We start from the raw sequence: 17,353 nt of genomic DNA, 5'->3' as shown, positions 1-17,353 counted from the left end.
CCAAATGGTCCACTGGTTTGTCTAAAGAACTACAGGGATGAATCAGGTGTTCTGTGGTGTCTTTAGGCAGCTCAGGCCACAGGACTTCCAGGTGCATCAGTGGATCCCACTTCTCTGCTCGGATAAAGGTGATCAGTGCCCCCTTACTTTGCATGCCCAAATCCCTCTTTCCCAGACTGTTTCTTAAGCCTCAGCAACCTCTAGGCTCCCCACCTCTATCCATCTCCCACCTCCATCCTGCCTCTAGACCTCTGTCCCTCTATGACACAGGGAACCTTACCATGGCTCAGAGACACAGAAGCTGACTGTGCTGAAGCAGAAAGGGCAAAAATGAGACCTTGACTGTATTGTGTCTTAGAGAGCCACACCAACTCCAGCATTAGAGAGATGGTGGTCAAAAAAGAACCACAGAAGTACCACAAGTACTGCTTGTTTTAAGCTTAACATTCAAATAACTTTTTGTGTTATATAATAACTTTATGTATCCTAAAATAAAGCAAAACCTGTGTCTCTTACTCCCATGCTCCTACTTTTAATTCTTCAATGAGGACACACACACTCACACCCACTCCATCCTCTTTCCTGAGAAGATAGATGGGAAATGGAAAGTAACTTGACAGGGAAAGCCCAGCCTGATCTGGTGCTGGAGCAGCTTTCAGTGTCACCTCCTACTCGCACTCCTCCTCCTCTGCTCATCTCCACTGACCTCAGTTCTGGCAACTGAAGATTGCTTGGTCTTCTTCCAAGGGTCGTATCTTTCTGCCATTAATTTTCACATGCTGTTCTTACCTGTGTTAGGAAACTCCTTCTTTAAGACCCGGCCCAGAGAGGAACCTCCTGGAATCCTTTGGAAGCCCTCTCCCCAGGTGATTTGTCCCTTCTCTGTGTGCTTTTTGCAGTGTGTAATCTCCAACCTTTGTAGCAGTCACCGTGACATTCTAGACACGTACTGGAATGCCTGCCATTCCTGCTAGGCCAGCATTTCTCAATCTTTTTTTCTAAATTCAGTTATTTGAGTGGAATCGAGCACAGGTCTTTGAGCCCCAGTGGTTCATGTGGAGGGTACAGGGCTTGGAAATAGCTTAAAGAAAGTTCCACTGCATCTGAGACGCCTTCCAGGGCCTGAGTGGGCTCTTGTCTAACTCCTGAAATGAATCGTCTGAGGAGATATGCGCTGACAAAGAAGAGACTTTACTGGGAAAGGGCGCCAGGGTGGAGAGCAGCAGGGTAAGGGAACCCAGGAGAACTGCTTTTGCCACGTGGCTTGCAGTCTTGGGTTTTATGACAGTTGAGTTAGTTTCCAGGTTGTCTTTGGCCAGTTGCTCTGAATCAGGGTCCTTCCTGGTGGCAGGTGCATCGCTCAGCCAAGATGGATTCCAGTGAGGCGGGTTCTGGAAGATTGGCAGGACAAATGGACTGGGTCTCCTCTCTCCTTACCTTTCCTGAATTCTTCTGGTTGGTGGTCGCTTGTTAGTTTCATGTTCCTTACCAGTAAGATAACTCCTGCTTGTGGTGACTATCTTGCCTGGCCAGGATGGGAAGTTTAGGTCTGTGTTTCCCCTAACATGAGTATCATACCACCAGACTGTGAGTCGTTTGAGGGCAAGTTCAGTTCAGTTCAGTTCAGTCCAGTTGCTCAGTCATGTCCAACTCTTTGCGACCCCATGAATTGCAGCACGCCAGGCCTCCCTGTCCATCACCAACTACCGGGGCTCACCCAAACTCATGTCCATCGAGTCGGTGATGCCATCCAGCCATCCCATCCTCTGTCATCCCCTTCTCCACCTGCCCCAATCCTTCCCAGCATCAGAGTCTTTTCCAATGAGACACCTCTTCACATGAGGTGGCCAAAATCTTGGAGTTTCAGCTTTAGCATCAGTCCTCCCAAAGAACACCCAGGACTGATCTCCTTTAGTATGGACTGGTTGGATCTCCTTGCAGTCCAAGGGACTCTCAAGAGTCTTCTCCAACACTGCAGTTCAAAAGCATCAATTCTTCGGCACTCAGCTTTCTTCACAGTCCCACTCTCACATCCATACATGACCACTGCAAAAACCAAAGCCTTGACTAGACAGACCTTGGATGACAAAGTAATGTCTCTGCTTTTTAATACGCTATCTAGGTTGGTCATAACTTTTCTTCCAAGGAGTAAGCGTCTTTTAATTTCATGGCTGCAGTCACCATCTGCAGTGATTTTGGGGCCCAAAAAAATAAAGTCTAACACTGTTTCCACTGTTTTCCCATCTATTTCCCATGAAGTGATGGGACCAGATGCCATGATCTTCGTTTTCTGAATGTTGAGCTTTAAGCCAACTTTTTCACTCTCCTCTTTCACTTTCATCAAGAGGCTCTTTAGTTCTTCACTTTCTGCCATAAGGGTGGTGTCATCTGCATATCTGAGGTTCTTGATATTTCTCCTGGCAATCTTGATTCCAGCTTATGCTTCTTCCAGCCCAGCGTTTCTCATGATGTACTCTGCATAGAAGTTAAATAAGCAGAGTGACAATATACAGCCTTGACGTACTGCTTTTCCTATTTGGAACCAGTCTGTTGTTCTATGTCCAGTTCTAACTGTTGCTTCCTGACCTGCATATAGGTTTCTCAAAAGGCAGGTCAGGTGGTGTGGTATTCCCATCTCTTTCAGAATTTTCCACAGTTTATTGTGATCCACACAGTCAAAGGCGTTGGCATAGTCAGTACAGCAGAAATAGATGTTTTTCTGGAACTCTCTTGCTTTTTCCATGATCCAGCGGATGTTGGCAATTTGATCTCTGGTTCCTCTGCCTTTTCTCAAACCAGCTTGAACATCTGGAAGTTCACGGTTCACGTATTGCGGAAGCCTGGCTTGGAGAATTTTGAGCATTACTTTACTAGCGTGTGAGATGAGTGCAATTGTGTGGTAGTTTGAGCATTCTTTGGCATTGCCTTTCTTTGGGATTGGAATGAAAACTGACCTTTTCCAGTCCTGTGGCCACTGCTGAGTTTTCCAAATTTGCTGGCATATTGAGTGCTGCACTTTCACAACATCATCTGCCAGTGTTTGAAATAGCTCAACTGGAATTCCATCACCTCCACTAGCTTTGTTCGTAGTGATGCTTTCTAAGGCCCACTTGCCTTCACATTCTAGGATGTCTGGCTCTAGGTGAGTGATCACACCATTGTGATTATCTTGGTCGTGAAGATCTTTTTTGTATAGTTCTCCTGTGTATGCTTGCCACCTCTTCTTAATATCTTCTGCTTCTGTTAGGTCCATACCATTTCTGTCCTTTATCGAGCCCATCTTTGCATGAAATGTTCCCTTGGTATCTCTAATTTTCTTGAAGAGCTCTCTAGTCTTTCCCATTCTGTTGTTTTCCTCTATTTCTTTGCATTGATCTCTGAGGAAGGCTTTCTTATCTCTTCTTGCTATTCTTTGGAACTCTGCATTCAGATGCTTATATCTTCCCTTTTATCGGCTATTTGTAAGGCCTCCCCAGACAGCCATTTTGCTGTTTTGCATTTCTTTTCCATGGGGATGGTCTTGATCCCTGTCTCCTGTACAGTGTCACAAGGACTGTGTCAAATCCAGCTTTGTACTCACCCTACATTGTAGGCTCCAAGTAACTATTGGAGGAATAAATTAAGTGCCACATGGAATTTCTTTACTGATTCTATAGCAGAAATTTTTAAAGAAATTGACCGCTCTGCCAGAAAAATGAAATGTCACAGAAAATATCCTCCCATGCTCTTAAAAACCAAACAAGATGGGTCGGAAATGTTGGATAATGACGAGTATCCAGGAACAAGGATATTTGGAGACAGTTTAATTGGATCCCAGAAGACAGCCTCTGCAAACAGCCTTGTAAAAGGACAGTTTGGACGTGAATGTGTTTGCAACACCCATCCCACCACCTCCCACCCCCCAGATCAGGAGATGCTGGCAAAGCCCAGCCTACAAATCACTGCTTTAACACAAAGCAAATGCTTGTCCCTGGAACGAAACAGCTGAGAATAATTAATTTTCTCTCTGCTTTTAGAGGAAAAAACCAATATATTTTTACCTGCTAATGTACAATTCCATGTGTTTTCCAGGCCTCTACAGAAATACTTTATTGAAGCTGCTGTGTATAGTATAATATGGTTAATAATTGTGTAAACAAAGGCACATCAACCTTCCAATGGAAAAGACTAGTTCTTTTCCATTTTAAGCTTGAGTCAATAGAAGTAATTAGAATATATGCAAGTATATAATGTGAACAACCAATCACACTGTTTGGGTGCATTTTTTCCCATGTAGCCTACCCTCTCCATGCTGATGGGAACCTGGCAGATCCCGTGGAGTTCAGCGGTCTTACCTTAGAGTAGTTAATAGGAAGCAGTAGTGTGAGGAACAGTGTGAAGCAATCTCCTTATATTTGAGGAAAACCTTAAGCAATTCAGGATAGTAGGCAGAGGGGCTAGTAGGGGTGAAAAGGCTGCCTGTTCATCCAGCAATCTTTTCACCAAGCCTATCAGTTGGAGTTCCTCTTCCTAAACAGATGGAAGGCCCACAGCTCAGTGTAAGGCTGGCCGTCTGATGAGCACCTGTGATAATTGTTCCTTTCCCATCAAGTCGCCTTCGCCTTACCCAGAGAGTAATAACTTCAGGTTCTCTGCTGTCCCGGAGTATGTTTATGGTGCTGATTATTAAATTTTGTACATATTATTTCTGCTTGACCAGCTACTTTTCCCCCTTGTTTTTCATCTTTATTGTGAAATGTTTTATGTATTTTTAAAAGAAGAATGTAATAACTTTGTAAGTTATAAAGATTATAATAAAATGAACACCTGTGGACCCACCGCCCAGCCTAAGAAACTGCCCATTTACCCTTATCTTTGAAGCCCCCAAATGGGCCTGTCTGAACTTTATATAATGGTACAGCAGGTGTTTTCTCCTCTGAGAATTTCTGAAGTTTCTTACCTGATTACTTGAAAGGGTAATGAGTTGCTTTATCACTTTAGACTTTGCTCTCTGAAATCAACTGTGCTTCAGCTCCCAATTAGAACTGAAATGTGGCATTCTCTCCCACTTTCTTTCCAAAACAGGCCATGTTCTTTATTGAGTACTCTTCTTGTCACTGTTACGAAAGCTTGCCATGACTTAAAAAATGTTAGATTGATGCTTCCTGGAACATTAAAAAGATAAAAGGTCATTTTACTGTAAATTAAAATTCCAACTGCCTTTTGGTTTTACTGGCATTAAAATTTTGGTGAGCACATATAAACACACGTACTTCAAAGGACCTTCATTCTCAGGGCCCGGCAGAGTCACTTATTTCCATTTCATGGCACATGCCACCATGAGCACTCGTGACCAGGCAGTCTGCCGGGCTCACGCGATCATAAAAACAGCCCTCAAAAAGAAGGCAAAGTAGTTATTAGACCGGTAGTGGGGAAAGAAGTGCTTATGGCTGGTTATCTGATGTTAATACCGTGTCTTAAAAATGTAACTAAAACTTTGTTCTGTAAGCAAGTCCAGTATCATGGTTGGAAACTTATTTCTTATGCACCTCCGCAATGTTTGGGGATTATTTCATCTTCACCGTAGTCTTAAGAGATAGGCTGGCATTTGGGGTCTTATTTAAGGATCAGATGGAAAGGAGAAAATTAAATAACTTATTCCTATATGCAAAGTGAATAAAGCAGACATGATATTAAAAACTCTTTAGCAACTGAGTTGCATTAACCTATGCAACACAGTTTGTATTTTTTCAGAACTGGCTTTCATTTTTAAAGGACAGATATGTTGACCATCAATAGCTATCATTTGCTTTATCACAGAACTTTTCTACTGTTAAGTATTGCTAATTTACTTTTAAAAATTGCAAATAGACTTATTTTCATCTGTTATATTCTCCTCCATCATGAGTAGTGTGCTTCTAGCTATAATCTAAACATATAGTGTCTTTCCTTTTGACCAAAAATTTTCCATCTGAAATAAAGAATACAAAGACTTAAAATTTTAGTGAATATATAATTCTTATTACTTTGGTTCTCCTTAAACTCTCAGAAAAACATTTTGAAAGATTTTTATAGTCAGTTTTTATCCGCTCACAGGGTAATAGAGATCACCTTTAGCATGAAATAAAGCCTAAAAAAATATTTGTTGAATGAATGAAATCATGTTTCAGTATAACTTGTTTCACCAAATGCTTTCCTTTTCAGCAGAGAACTTCCAAGTTCCAGCCATTGGCCCCTTATTTCTGGTAGTTTCTAACACAATAAAATGATAAAACAGGAAGAGAATTAAAGAATATCCTTCAGGGCTTGTTTTACTCTTTGACCCACATCCTTCTCTTCCTTTTTCAGTCAACATCTTTCTTTAGTCTTGAACAAATGGAGTGAGCCTGGAAAAGAGAGAGGAATTATTTTCTTGGCTTGGCGTAGAGGGAGTTCTATAGAACTCCAGCCCCATAGTTCCCAAGACAGTTCAGTGGTGAAAGGTTTTCAAGGAAGCAAGCCAACTCAAGGCTACTTCATGGTAATCATGGGACATCCATTTTATGAATCTTAAGGATTCCGTGTCAGGACAGGAACGCATCCTTGAATGAACTCCGAACTAGATTATAAAGAACCTCACTACCCGGGGGGTGGTGGGGGGGGGGGGGAATCTACAGAGGTAACATGAGATTATCCCATTTACAGTTCCTCTTCCTTCCCATTTTAAAAAATGAGTTTATCTTTATTCAATAAGGAGTAACTTAAACACTGTGCAAAATGTCCTAGGGTAAACCGTTTGACCTAAGGCTAAGGAGCGGCAGCTAACTTGGCAACTGCCCAGCCCAAGACGGTTCTGATTTTAGAGTTCTGTTTCCTTTGCAAGAAAGTCTGGGATATGAAGCCAGGCAGAGGGGTTTTAAATGGGTGTGAGCCAGTGCAGCTGGGGGTTGTTAACAACAATTGGAGAACAACTTAAAAAAAAAAAAAAAAAGGTAGCTGAGGGCTTCTTTCTTGTCAGAAAAGAGAATCTGTTTGAATAGAAAACACTTGCTTGCAACCCTGGTAAGGAAACTTTGTTTTACTTAAACAGGATGACATGTGAATCATTTTGAAAGAGAAGGAGGTATCCTAGGGGGAGCATCATTTAAGGGGTGGTTTATATTCCTTGTATTAACCAGGGAAGGTGCTGACTTAACCGTCACTAGAAGGCAGGTCCTGCACCGGGGCTGAAGGCTGTCTCATGCAGTGGAGGGCCCTAAGCTGTAGGCCAGCTGCTCTGGGATGTTATACCACAGGTGAATTCATCTGTTCCAATGCATTCAGAACAACTTTTCAGATAGTCTGGCCCCTGAGATTATGTACAAATCCATTCCAGCTGTCCCCAGAAGGCCATTAGCTTGTCTTCCTTGAGGAACACGTGAACAGGACATCCCAACCTCATCCATTCTCCAGCACTGGAACAGGATCAGTAGTGTTGACCTTATTTCACATCGTGCTGCTTTGCTGGGATGTGTTTAAAGTCATTTGGTGGAGAAGAGTCCTACTGAATCCCTGTGTCCATCTTTCATAACTTAAACCCATTCAGAAAGGTAGCTTGGCTTTAGGTGTTCTTAGCATTTTCTCATGAAGGTCTTTTCATCACCTAGGCATTTCCAGTAGTCTTCGGATATGAAGAGCTGACTCACTGGATAGGACCCTGATGCTGGGAAAGGTTGGGGGCAGGAGGAGAAGGGGGCATCAGAGGATGAGATGGTTGGATGGCATAACCGACTCAATGGACATGAGTTTGAGCAAACTCTGGGAAATACTGAAGGACAGGGAATCCTGGCATGCTGCAGTTCATGGGGTTGCAAAGAGTCAGACGTGGCTGAGTGACTGAACACCACCACCATCCCTTGGGCTTTGGCCTTCTAAAACACAAAAGCTTTTTTCAAATCAGTAGTTGAGGTATAAAACCACAGGAGCATGATCCTTACCAAGAGGCCAGAGGCTTCTTTAAATGGAAATCAGCTTGAGCTTGACCACACCAAAATGCTGTTTCAGACAACACATTCTCAGGCTCAGATACGCCACTCTAGGCCACTCATTAACCCTGAATGTTACTGGAGTTCGCGGTCCCCTACCTGTAATAATTACACATGGAAAACTCCTGGTACTTGGATATAGCATCTGCCCAATTAATTGTATTACTATTAGAATCGTTTTTAATACTATTACCATAAAATGCAATTTTTTAGTATGGAAGACATTTTAGTCCCTAAAATCCAGAAATACGTTATAGACTTCTTGGTGTCACCAAGTGGTAAGAAATACAGCTCCTTTACTGAGTAGGACTTACATCTTTGCTTTTCTTCTATGTAATTGAGTTTGTTACAATACTGCTTCAGTCTTAGGTTTTGGTCTTCTGGCTGCGAGGCAACTGGGATCTTATTTCCCTGACCAGGGATCAAACCTGCTCCCCCTGCATTGGAAGGCAGCATCTTAGCTGCTGGACGTGTGGTGAAAAGTAGGTTGCCCCCCACTCAGCTTCCTAAATCACCAGTTGCCTCTCTCATGATAACCACTGTTGCTGGTTCCTCTGATGTTCTTCCAGAGAGATCCCATGTATTTACAAACATGAGTCATCCATGGTGCCCTTTTATTTTCCTTCACAGAAATGAGCAGCATCATTTTTTCCATCTTTCTTCACCTTGTCTTTTGTTTTAGATAAACTGTATATTTTGTAGATTAGAGTTTTTTCCAAACGGTAGCATGTCACATTAATGAGGTCTAATTTAGTGAGTCAGGAGCAGAATCTTTTCACTGTAGCACATAGAATATAAAGAGCCCACAGAATAGAAAGAACCCACACACTCAGTGACAGTATAGGGGGCTTTTTGTTTTGCTTTAGTTTTATTGTGGTTCCTGGCAAAATGTTTGAAAAAACACTTAGTGTGGATAGTTCCATATCATCCCCATAGAGCTTTCTCTTTTTTAATTACTGCATAGTATTCCACTGAATAGGGTACCATAGTTGTTCATATATGCTCCCACCAAAAGGCAACTGTGCTGTTAATATTTCCAGTTTCTTCCTAATTAAAATTACTTTAGTGAATATCTGTGTAAAGATGTTATTTTATACATACAAAGGCATATCTGTACACTCTACCTAAAAGTAGAATTGCTCGGTCAAAGTGTATGTCATTTTGATAAAAGGAGTCTATCCTCATTATTTTCAGAGTCATGAAAATTTGTGACTCTTCTTGCTTGATGACATTTACTTGTAATTGAAAGACCAGGACTCCCAGCACTTTCCCAGTCATTTGTGGGCATGAGCAGAGTGGGGGAAAATTTGAGCTGGAAAAGTAGCAGAACTCATGGAGTCAGTAGATGACAAATGATAAAAAGAGCATAAGGGAAAGCATTGCTGTGAGGCTGAAAGCCAAAGAAGCTTGTGGCCAGGTCATCCAGGGTCAAGAAAGTATTGAGCTCTTCTTGGCTAGTATATTATTATAAAGGCATATTGGGCAAAGTTAATTATCTATAAGAATTATCTATATGTTAATTGGGCAAAGTTAATTATCTATATGTTACAGGGGCTTCACTCATAGCTCAGTTGGTAAAGCACATGCCTGCAGTGCAGGAATCGGCCGGCAGTGCAGGAGAGCCGGGTTTGATTCCTGGGTCCGGAGGATCCTCTGGAGGAGGGCATGGCAACCCACTCCAGATTTCTTGCTTGGAGAATCCCATGGACAGAGGAGCCTGGCAGGCTACAGTCCATGGGGTCCCAAGAGTCAGACATGACTTAGCGACTAAACCACCGTGTGTTATATAAGGTGTCTCTAAACAGAAAATACACATCAAATAAGGTTACTTCTTGAAAATTTTGTGACCAGAGGCTTGCAGGACCTTAACCTTGTATTTCCCTTGGGAGCAATGGCTCAGTGTTTGCTAATTCAGTGTTCATGGCAAACTTGCAGACCGTAACTACCACAAATTACAGCAGTGTATTTCCAAATGGTCATACTCCCACCATTATGAGAGTGTTACCTCCCTTCTCTGAGCCCCAGATCCCCATCCAGGCTTTGCTGAATTCCACCATGAAAGGCAATGCTTGGCAGATGAAAAATTATCACTGTGAGTTTTTCTCCTGCCTCCCTGAAGTCCTCCAACAAGAAATAATTTGTTAAATTATTATTAATAGTATATTAAATTACTGAGTTAAGATATACACTAAAATAAATAAGATTTCTTTTCAAAAGCATTTTATAATTTAAATAGTAGACAATTCCTGCTGAGTGTCTCAAGCTATCCTGAACTAGTAACTGATTTGAATTGTTATTAAGAAGAGTGTGTCAGGGGCTTCTCTGGCAGTCCAGTGGTTAAGACTCCATGCTCCTACTGCATGGGGCACAGATTCCATCCCTGGTCGGGTAACTGAGATCCCATATGCCATGAGTTTGGGCAAAAAAAAAAAAAAGTGTCAGTAAATGCACCTCCTTTTTTTGTTTATTTGTGAAAAGAGTAAAGGAAGACTGAATTTCTAGACATTGAGTTACTTTAAGAACTCCTAAACTCTATATCTTGGAGAAGGCAATGGCAACCCACTCCAGTACTCTTGCCTGGAAAATCCCATGGACGGAGGAGCCTGGTGGGCTACAGTCCATGGGGTTGGTAGGAGTTGGACACAACTGAGCGACTTCACTTTCACTTTTCACTTTTATGCATTGGAGAAGGAAACAGCAACCCACTCCAGTGTTCTTGCCTGGAGAATCCCAGGGATGGCAGAGCCTGGTGGGCTGCCATCTATGGGGTCGCACAGAGTCGGACACGACTGAAGTGACTTAGCAGCCAGCAGCAGCAAACTCTAGACACTTTATTGATAACTGTTCAATAGAAAAATATTTAATGTGGTCAATCATTATACCCAGTTTATCTTGCTTTGTAAGTCTCAATTTTTTTTGTGTTGCATTTCCTTAAAGCAGGCTATATTTTCAGAGAGAATAATGCAGTTTGAAATCATCAAAATTTTGCCTTAAAAAACAACACACAGTATTTTTATCCTTTACTTTCATGATTAAATTGACTATATTTCCATGTATTTTTTTTCTTGGCTAATTCATGAGCAGTTACCACCTTAACGTTTGGGGAATAAAGAGAGGTCACAGTGTTGGAAATAACCTGAATTTTGTATTTAAATATAATTGCATTGGCACCACACTAGGGAAGTTTGGTAAGACTTGAATGCCTTTGCTCTATTAGGCAATTTAGAATATCCCAGACCTTGCTCTGGACGTCAGGCTTTTTGAAGTTCAAAGCAGATGTGTGAGGAAGAAAAAGCATCTGGTGGAGAGAGCTTGCTTCACTGCCTGACGCTGTTTTCTTGCAGTCTAGGCAGAGCGCTACAGAACAGGTCGCCCATTTGCAAATGAGTTAATGATGAGAGAGTGAGCTGCTCTGTGAGGAGCGCAGAGCTGCCTCTCAGGCCTCTGCCTTCCCCACGTGTCTGGCAAGGGCTTCAGAGTCAGGACGGCAGAACCCAGAGCTGTGTCTCAGCCCACACACTGTCTTCAGGCCTAATTAGCTCAGAGAGAGATGGATGGCTCAGGACCCAGAGGCTTGGAGTTGAGCAAGGCAGTTTTATAACCCGGGACTTGTGAAATTTTTGTAAAAGTGCATCAAAGCTTTAAAAATGCATTTAAAACAGCATAGAGTTTTGCAAGTAAGTACCTGAAGGTGACAGACTTTTGTGTGTGTCTCAGGATTTTTCTTACTATAACTTTTAGATATAATTTCAAATTTATGCAGATGTTTTGAGAACAGAACAGGGGACACCTGTGATTTCTTTACGTGCATTTGCTCTTTGTTTTTATTTCCCCCGTTTGTTTTTCCATTTTTACTTCTTCCTTTCATCCCTCTTCCCTTTACACACATACACATTTAAACGTGTACTCTTTTTTTCTGAATGACTTGAGAGCAAGGTGAAGAGATCGAGTCTTTACTCTAAATACTTCGGTGCATATTTCTTAAGAACAAGGTTCTTCTAAGTAATCATAGTATAGTTAGCAAAATCACAGAGTTTAATGTTGATACCACACTATTATCTAATCCATAGTCCATTTTCAAAGTCCATTACTTATCTCAGGAATGTCCCTTCAAACACCCCCCACCCCTATCCAGGCTCCATACCAGAAGGACACATTACCTCTAGTTGTCATATCGTCTTTGTCTTCTTTCTTTATTTACTTTTTGGACATGCTGCGCAGCTCATGGGATCTTTGTTCCCTGACCAGGATTGAACCTGGGCCCTTAGCAGTGAAAGCACGGAGTCTTAACCCCTGGACCACCAGGAAATTCCCTGGGATGCATTTGTTGCCTTTACATGGGAACAGTTTCTCAACTTTCTTTATATTTTTTGACTTTGACATCTTTTGAAGAGTTCAAGTCAGTTATTTCTTAGTATTCCTATGTCAGATTTGTGTGGCGTTTCCTCCTGCAATTCTGAGTCTGTGTTTTTGGTGGGAACGCTGCAGAAGTGGCGGTGAGTCTCAGGGTGTCTGATCCAGAGACGCGTTGTGTTGATTTGCCCCTTACTCAGTGATGTTAGCTTCCATCACTTGATTAAAGTGGGGTCCGTTGCATTTCTCCACAGTGAACTTACCCTTTGCCCCTTTGTATTTCATAAGAATTTTCTGGAGAGATTCCATTGAGACTGCGTAAAAAGCACACTCCTTTCCAAATTTTCTTAGTTTTTGAAAGTGTGATGCTTTTCTAAAAAAAGGAAAGCATCTATTATTTCTTCTGTATTTATTCGTTGGCATTCAGCTGCAAGGAAGTGCTTTCTCTTCTCCCCCATTTTACTTACTCCTATTTGTTTGTATTAGTTAGACAGGCTGGGACCTGGGACCTAGGTCTTGTATGGGCTCGTTGATTTTAATTTTGTTCAGGGATGATAATTCTTTACTGTTATTATTTATTCTGACACTTAGATTGACACAGATATGGTCAATTGGGGGTCTCTTCAGGCTGATCCGTGGGCCCTTTCCCAAGCTTTCCTCATTCTTCGAGGACTTCCTCATCTTCTGGCACAAAAAGATGTTCCAGATTCGTTTAGTATTTTCTCTGCCCAGGCCCTGGAATCAACATTTCTCCAAGGAACCCTGGTTCCTTTTCATAGAGAATGATATTTAAAAACCTTGACCTACAGAGTGTGTGTGTGTGTTTTAAAGGAAACTACGTTATGGAATATTACGTTTACTAAATCATTGTATACTGTGTGCATGAGTGTGTGTTCATGTGTGTGTGTTTAATGTTACAAGTTTCAAACAGAGGAGCATTTATTTTACATGTAATAATCATAAGTTTTGACAAGAAAGAAATACATTTTTCATTTCACAGTAAATGGCATTACACAGTTTTGAGTACTAAATCATCTTGACATTTATGAAGGAGCGAATGGAAAGTTGGGAGCCGAGTGTGTTAAATATAAAGCTATCTTTAACTGTTCTATTAAAAAGCAGAGATTTATTTTCCATCTGTGATCTGAATGTGCCTATTTGTATTCCCTTCCCTGGCAGTGGAATTTCTGTGGAGCCACACGACCGAGAGCATGTGTGTTGGATACATGTCCGCCCAGGATGGGAAGGCCAAGGTACGTGGGGAGAGCTGGGTGGGAGAGGGTAGGAGGGGGCGGGAGGGGAATGAGCAGAGTCTTACCGATAGCACAGGGAACCTCTAACTGGCTAGGTGGACACAGGGAATTCTTTTTGGCTTCTCTTGGGTGGTAGCTCTGTGATCTTTATGAGAATCTGATAAAGAACAGTTACCAATCCCAAAGAAAAATAGCAGATCTTTTTTTGCTTTTGATGATGGAGCAGAGGAAATTAGAAAAAACCTTTTCTTTTTTTTTTTACCTTGTTCTTTGTCTGTTATGAATAAGAAACTGGGACTGGGGAAGAGAAAGTGGGTAATGGGTTGACGGGGCTGGGGGGTGGTTTTGCGGGGAGGATGGGAAGACCTCAAGGAAGCTGAGGCAGAGTTAGCCCAGCACCTGGACACACCCTGCACGTGTGAGGGCAGAGGCACCCGCGTGTGTGCAAGGGCTGCCTGTCTCGTGCGCTGGGTGGTCTGACACGGCAGCCTCAGGGCAGGGCCAAAGGTCTGCACCCCGTGTGCCCTGTGCCCTGCCATCCCCCAGGGGTTACAGCGTGGCAAAGAAGCCCATGCGACTCCTCTTGAGTTGCCTGGCCTCCCTGCTCTCATAGCAGGTGAGCCTGGGAATCAGAACATCCTTTGTGGATTTATATTATACTGGCCCCCTGTTCTTGTTCATAAAATTTTTTAGAAACAGCTGTGGCCTCCGATGTTTACTTGGCATTCAGTCGTGTCCGACTCTTTGCGTTACTTGGCATTAAAGTACCTCAGTTACAAAGCTGCAAAGCTGGGCAGCCTCTTTTCCAAAGGACATGATTTATTTTACACATTTGGAAATGCAAGTAAGGAAACTTCTGATGTAAATTGTTTGATATAGGTGGCATCGTTAACAAATTAAGGTGACGCGTAAGAAAGAATAGTTTCTTGCTTCTTTGTCATGGAATACCAGGCAGGCCTTTGAATATTATCCAGCAAGTTGGTAGCATCACAGGGCTTTGTGAGGACAGCGTGTGTTTGTGACAGTATTATAGAGGTCACCCCCACCTTTGTCTCAGTTCAGTTCAGTCGCTCAGTTGTGTCCAACTCTTTGCAGCCCCATGAATCGCAGCATGCCAGGCATCCCTGTCCATCACCAACTCCCGGAGTTTTCCCAAGCTCATGTCCACAGAGTTGGTGATGCCATCCAGCCATCTCATCCTCTGTCGTCCCCTTCTTCTCCTGCCCCCAATCCCTCCCAGCATCAGAATCTTTTCTAATGAGTCAACTCTTCGCATGAGGTGGCCAAAGTATTGGAGTTTCAGCTTCAGCATCAGTCCTTCCAATGAACAACTTTGTCTCATCCCTGCCTAATACAGTATTTGTATTGTATCCATATATTTATTTCGTATGAGTATGCAGGAAGATTGTTTTGTTCCATAGTATAAGGAGAATTGAATTATAATGGCTCACTTAAAAAAGATAATGAGTTTAGAGCAATACTAAAATAATTTTCTGTGTTGATGGAAATGTTTTGTATTTATATTGCGCTGTCCAATAGGATAGTCACTAGATACAGATGCCCTTGAGCACTTGAATGTGGCTGGTGTGCTTGAGGAACAGAATTTAAAATTTTATGTAAATAGCTATGTGTGGCTAGTGGCTACCATATTGAATAGAATGGGTATAAAGAATGAGTGGAAATTAGCACAACATTGTAAAGCAGTTCTCTTCCAATTAAAAATAAAGGAAAGAATAATGAGTGGAAAAGTGACTTTAAATATTTTCAAACATTCAAAAGGAAAACATTCTTTTCTTCCCAATGGCAAAAACAGTTGTTATTATTATTTTATAATAAGCCTGGTAAGCCACAAAAATCCTTAACTGGCTTGCGGCCAGTTAAGTTTCTCCGCCCCCTGACACGTAGAATCTGAGCTAAGATCGCTTCTTAACAACATCAACAAAAAGACCTGGAAGAAGTGGACCTCAGTACTGAAGCCTGTCTGGTGGGGACGGTCATGTCATTAAGCCCTGTACTTGGACTGTTATCCTGTTATAAGGTCCCTGTTGTCCCTGCTGGTGGCCCCCTGAAGACACCTTGCTATTTAACATGAAACATAGGAGGAAAGAGCGTGGAGACTCGTGCCTCGAGCCCAGAGATATTTGGCTTCCAGTTGTATTGCATGACCTCTGGTGGGCGTGGTTTCCATAATGTTGGTAAATTCTGCCTCTGGTGGTATCAATGGGCCAACAGACAGGGCTGCTGCTTTCGCCTCACTTGTCAGTTGTGTGTTTGAGCTTCTTTGCTGAGAGTTCAGGCCTCTCCCTTTCTTCCTCTCGTGGCTACAAATGCTTCCCCGCAACCACCGAGCGAAAAACAAACAAACAAAAAATCCCCGAAACACTAAAGCTTTGGTTGTTGAATTCTATTGATTAAAAAAAAAAAAAAAAAAGAACAAGCAAAAAAACAAAGAAAGAAACCAACAAAACCAAAAAATATCTCTTCTGTCATAAAGCCTGGAATTTTATTGTATTACAAGTATGGCAAAATTATAGATGAGAGATTGAGCTCAAAAGAGAAAAGAGGGGCTATAGCAAAGTTTATATTCTTTTTAAGAGAGAAAGCTTTTGGCCTACCGGCCCTGGTTTCCTTATTTCTATGGAAGAATTACTGACTTAGTGGCATACCCACTCAGCATGATGACAGTTTGTGAAACATGCTCTCATGCATGTTGCAAACTGTGGTCCCAAAATGAGAAAGGAGGCATCTTTAAAAACTAAAACAATAGCCATAGTATTTTTTTCAATTTAAAAGCAACTTCTGAAAAAAAAAATAATTTTTTTTAAAAATTTACTCTGCCTTCCAAAAATTGCCTCCTTTCTGCTTGTTACCAAACTCAGAAACTAAAATCACTTGGCCATTCAAACATTTTATATAAGCTAATTATATTTAATCCAAGTTAAGACCTTGAATTAAAGTTCAGCCAAAATAGTACTATTTAGAAAAGGCTGGATAATAACTAATACCATTATAACCAGAATCCGTATGTAATTTGAACAAATAGGAGTAAGTTCTTTTATAAGTTTCTTTTTTTAATAGAATGTTTTTGCAGTGATATACCTTAATTTAATTTCTAAATCCCTACTGTTGCATAAGTTAAAGAGATTTCTTTTTAATTGAACCAAATTAGGGCATTGATACCAGCTGAATTTAAAAATCAAATTGCCAGTATCCTACCCAAGATAGCAGACAGTTAATGAATGGTTTTTAATAAACACCCAGTGTACATGGACTACTGTAATAAAAACAGATGTTAAAATTGGCATGGAACTTATTCAAGAATAATAAGTAAAACCTAGGTTTCTTTTACGATGTAGAGGTCTTTTTTTTTTTTATAACATAGTGAAAATACTGTTATAAAAATTCATCCTTGAGGAGGAGCAAGCTATTTTATGGTCTTAAGGTGTTGCCCCAGGGTTCTTATTAGTTTCAGGGAAAAATAATAAGTATATAATGGAAAAACCAGGCAACAACTTGACCACGTGATCAAAATTAATGTCACCGCGAGGGACAGGTGGACATCATGTGCCTCTGGATGTGAGAACCCGAGAAAGACACCGCATCTCTTTTGCAGTATCCCATCTGGAAGCATACCATCTGAACCTAATCACAAGGAAACATTAGAGAAATAAAAAATGAAGATCATTCTTGGAAGAAAGAAAAGGGGATTATATTCTTCAAAAATGTCAATGTCATAAAAGACAAAGGCTGAGGAAATGTTCCAGA

General features: G+C 41.5%; 1 protein-coding gene across 4 annotated transcripts in view; it reads left to right on the top strand.

The window, feature by feature from the left end:
* The window catches only part of TASP1 (taspase 1), a 266,211-nt gene that overhangs the window by 224,163 nt on the left and 24,695 nt on the right, over window positions 1–17,353 (top strand). For all 4 annotated transcript variants that reach the window (XR_011248057.1, XR_011248058.1, XM_069547121.1 and 1 more), the window contains one exon: window positions 13,515–13,588. Coding sequence is in view for 2 of the 4 variants with exons in the window: in XM_069547121.1 (XP_069403222.1) it covers window positions 13,515–13,588 (74 nt within the window). In the remaining 2 variants the exon portion in view is untranslated. The remainder of the gene's footprint in view (window positions 1–13,514; window positions 13,589–17,353) is intronic.

The sequence above is a fragment of the Ovis canadensis genome, chromosome 13, assembly GCF_042477335.2.
Source record: "Ovis canadensis isolate MfBH-ARS-UI-01 breed Bighorn chromosome 13, ARS-UI_OviCan_v2, whole genome shotgun sequence".
Classification (NCBI taxonomy): domain Eukaryota; kingdom Metazoa; phylum Chordata; class Mammalia; order Artiodactyla; family Bovidae; genus Ovis; species Ovis canadensis.
The sequence above is the reverse complement of the archived record's forward strand: the minus strand, read 5'-3'. Positions and strand labels throughout refer to the sequence as shown.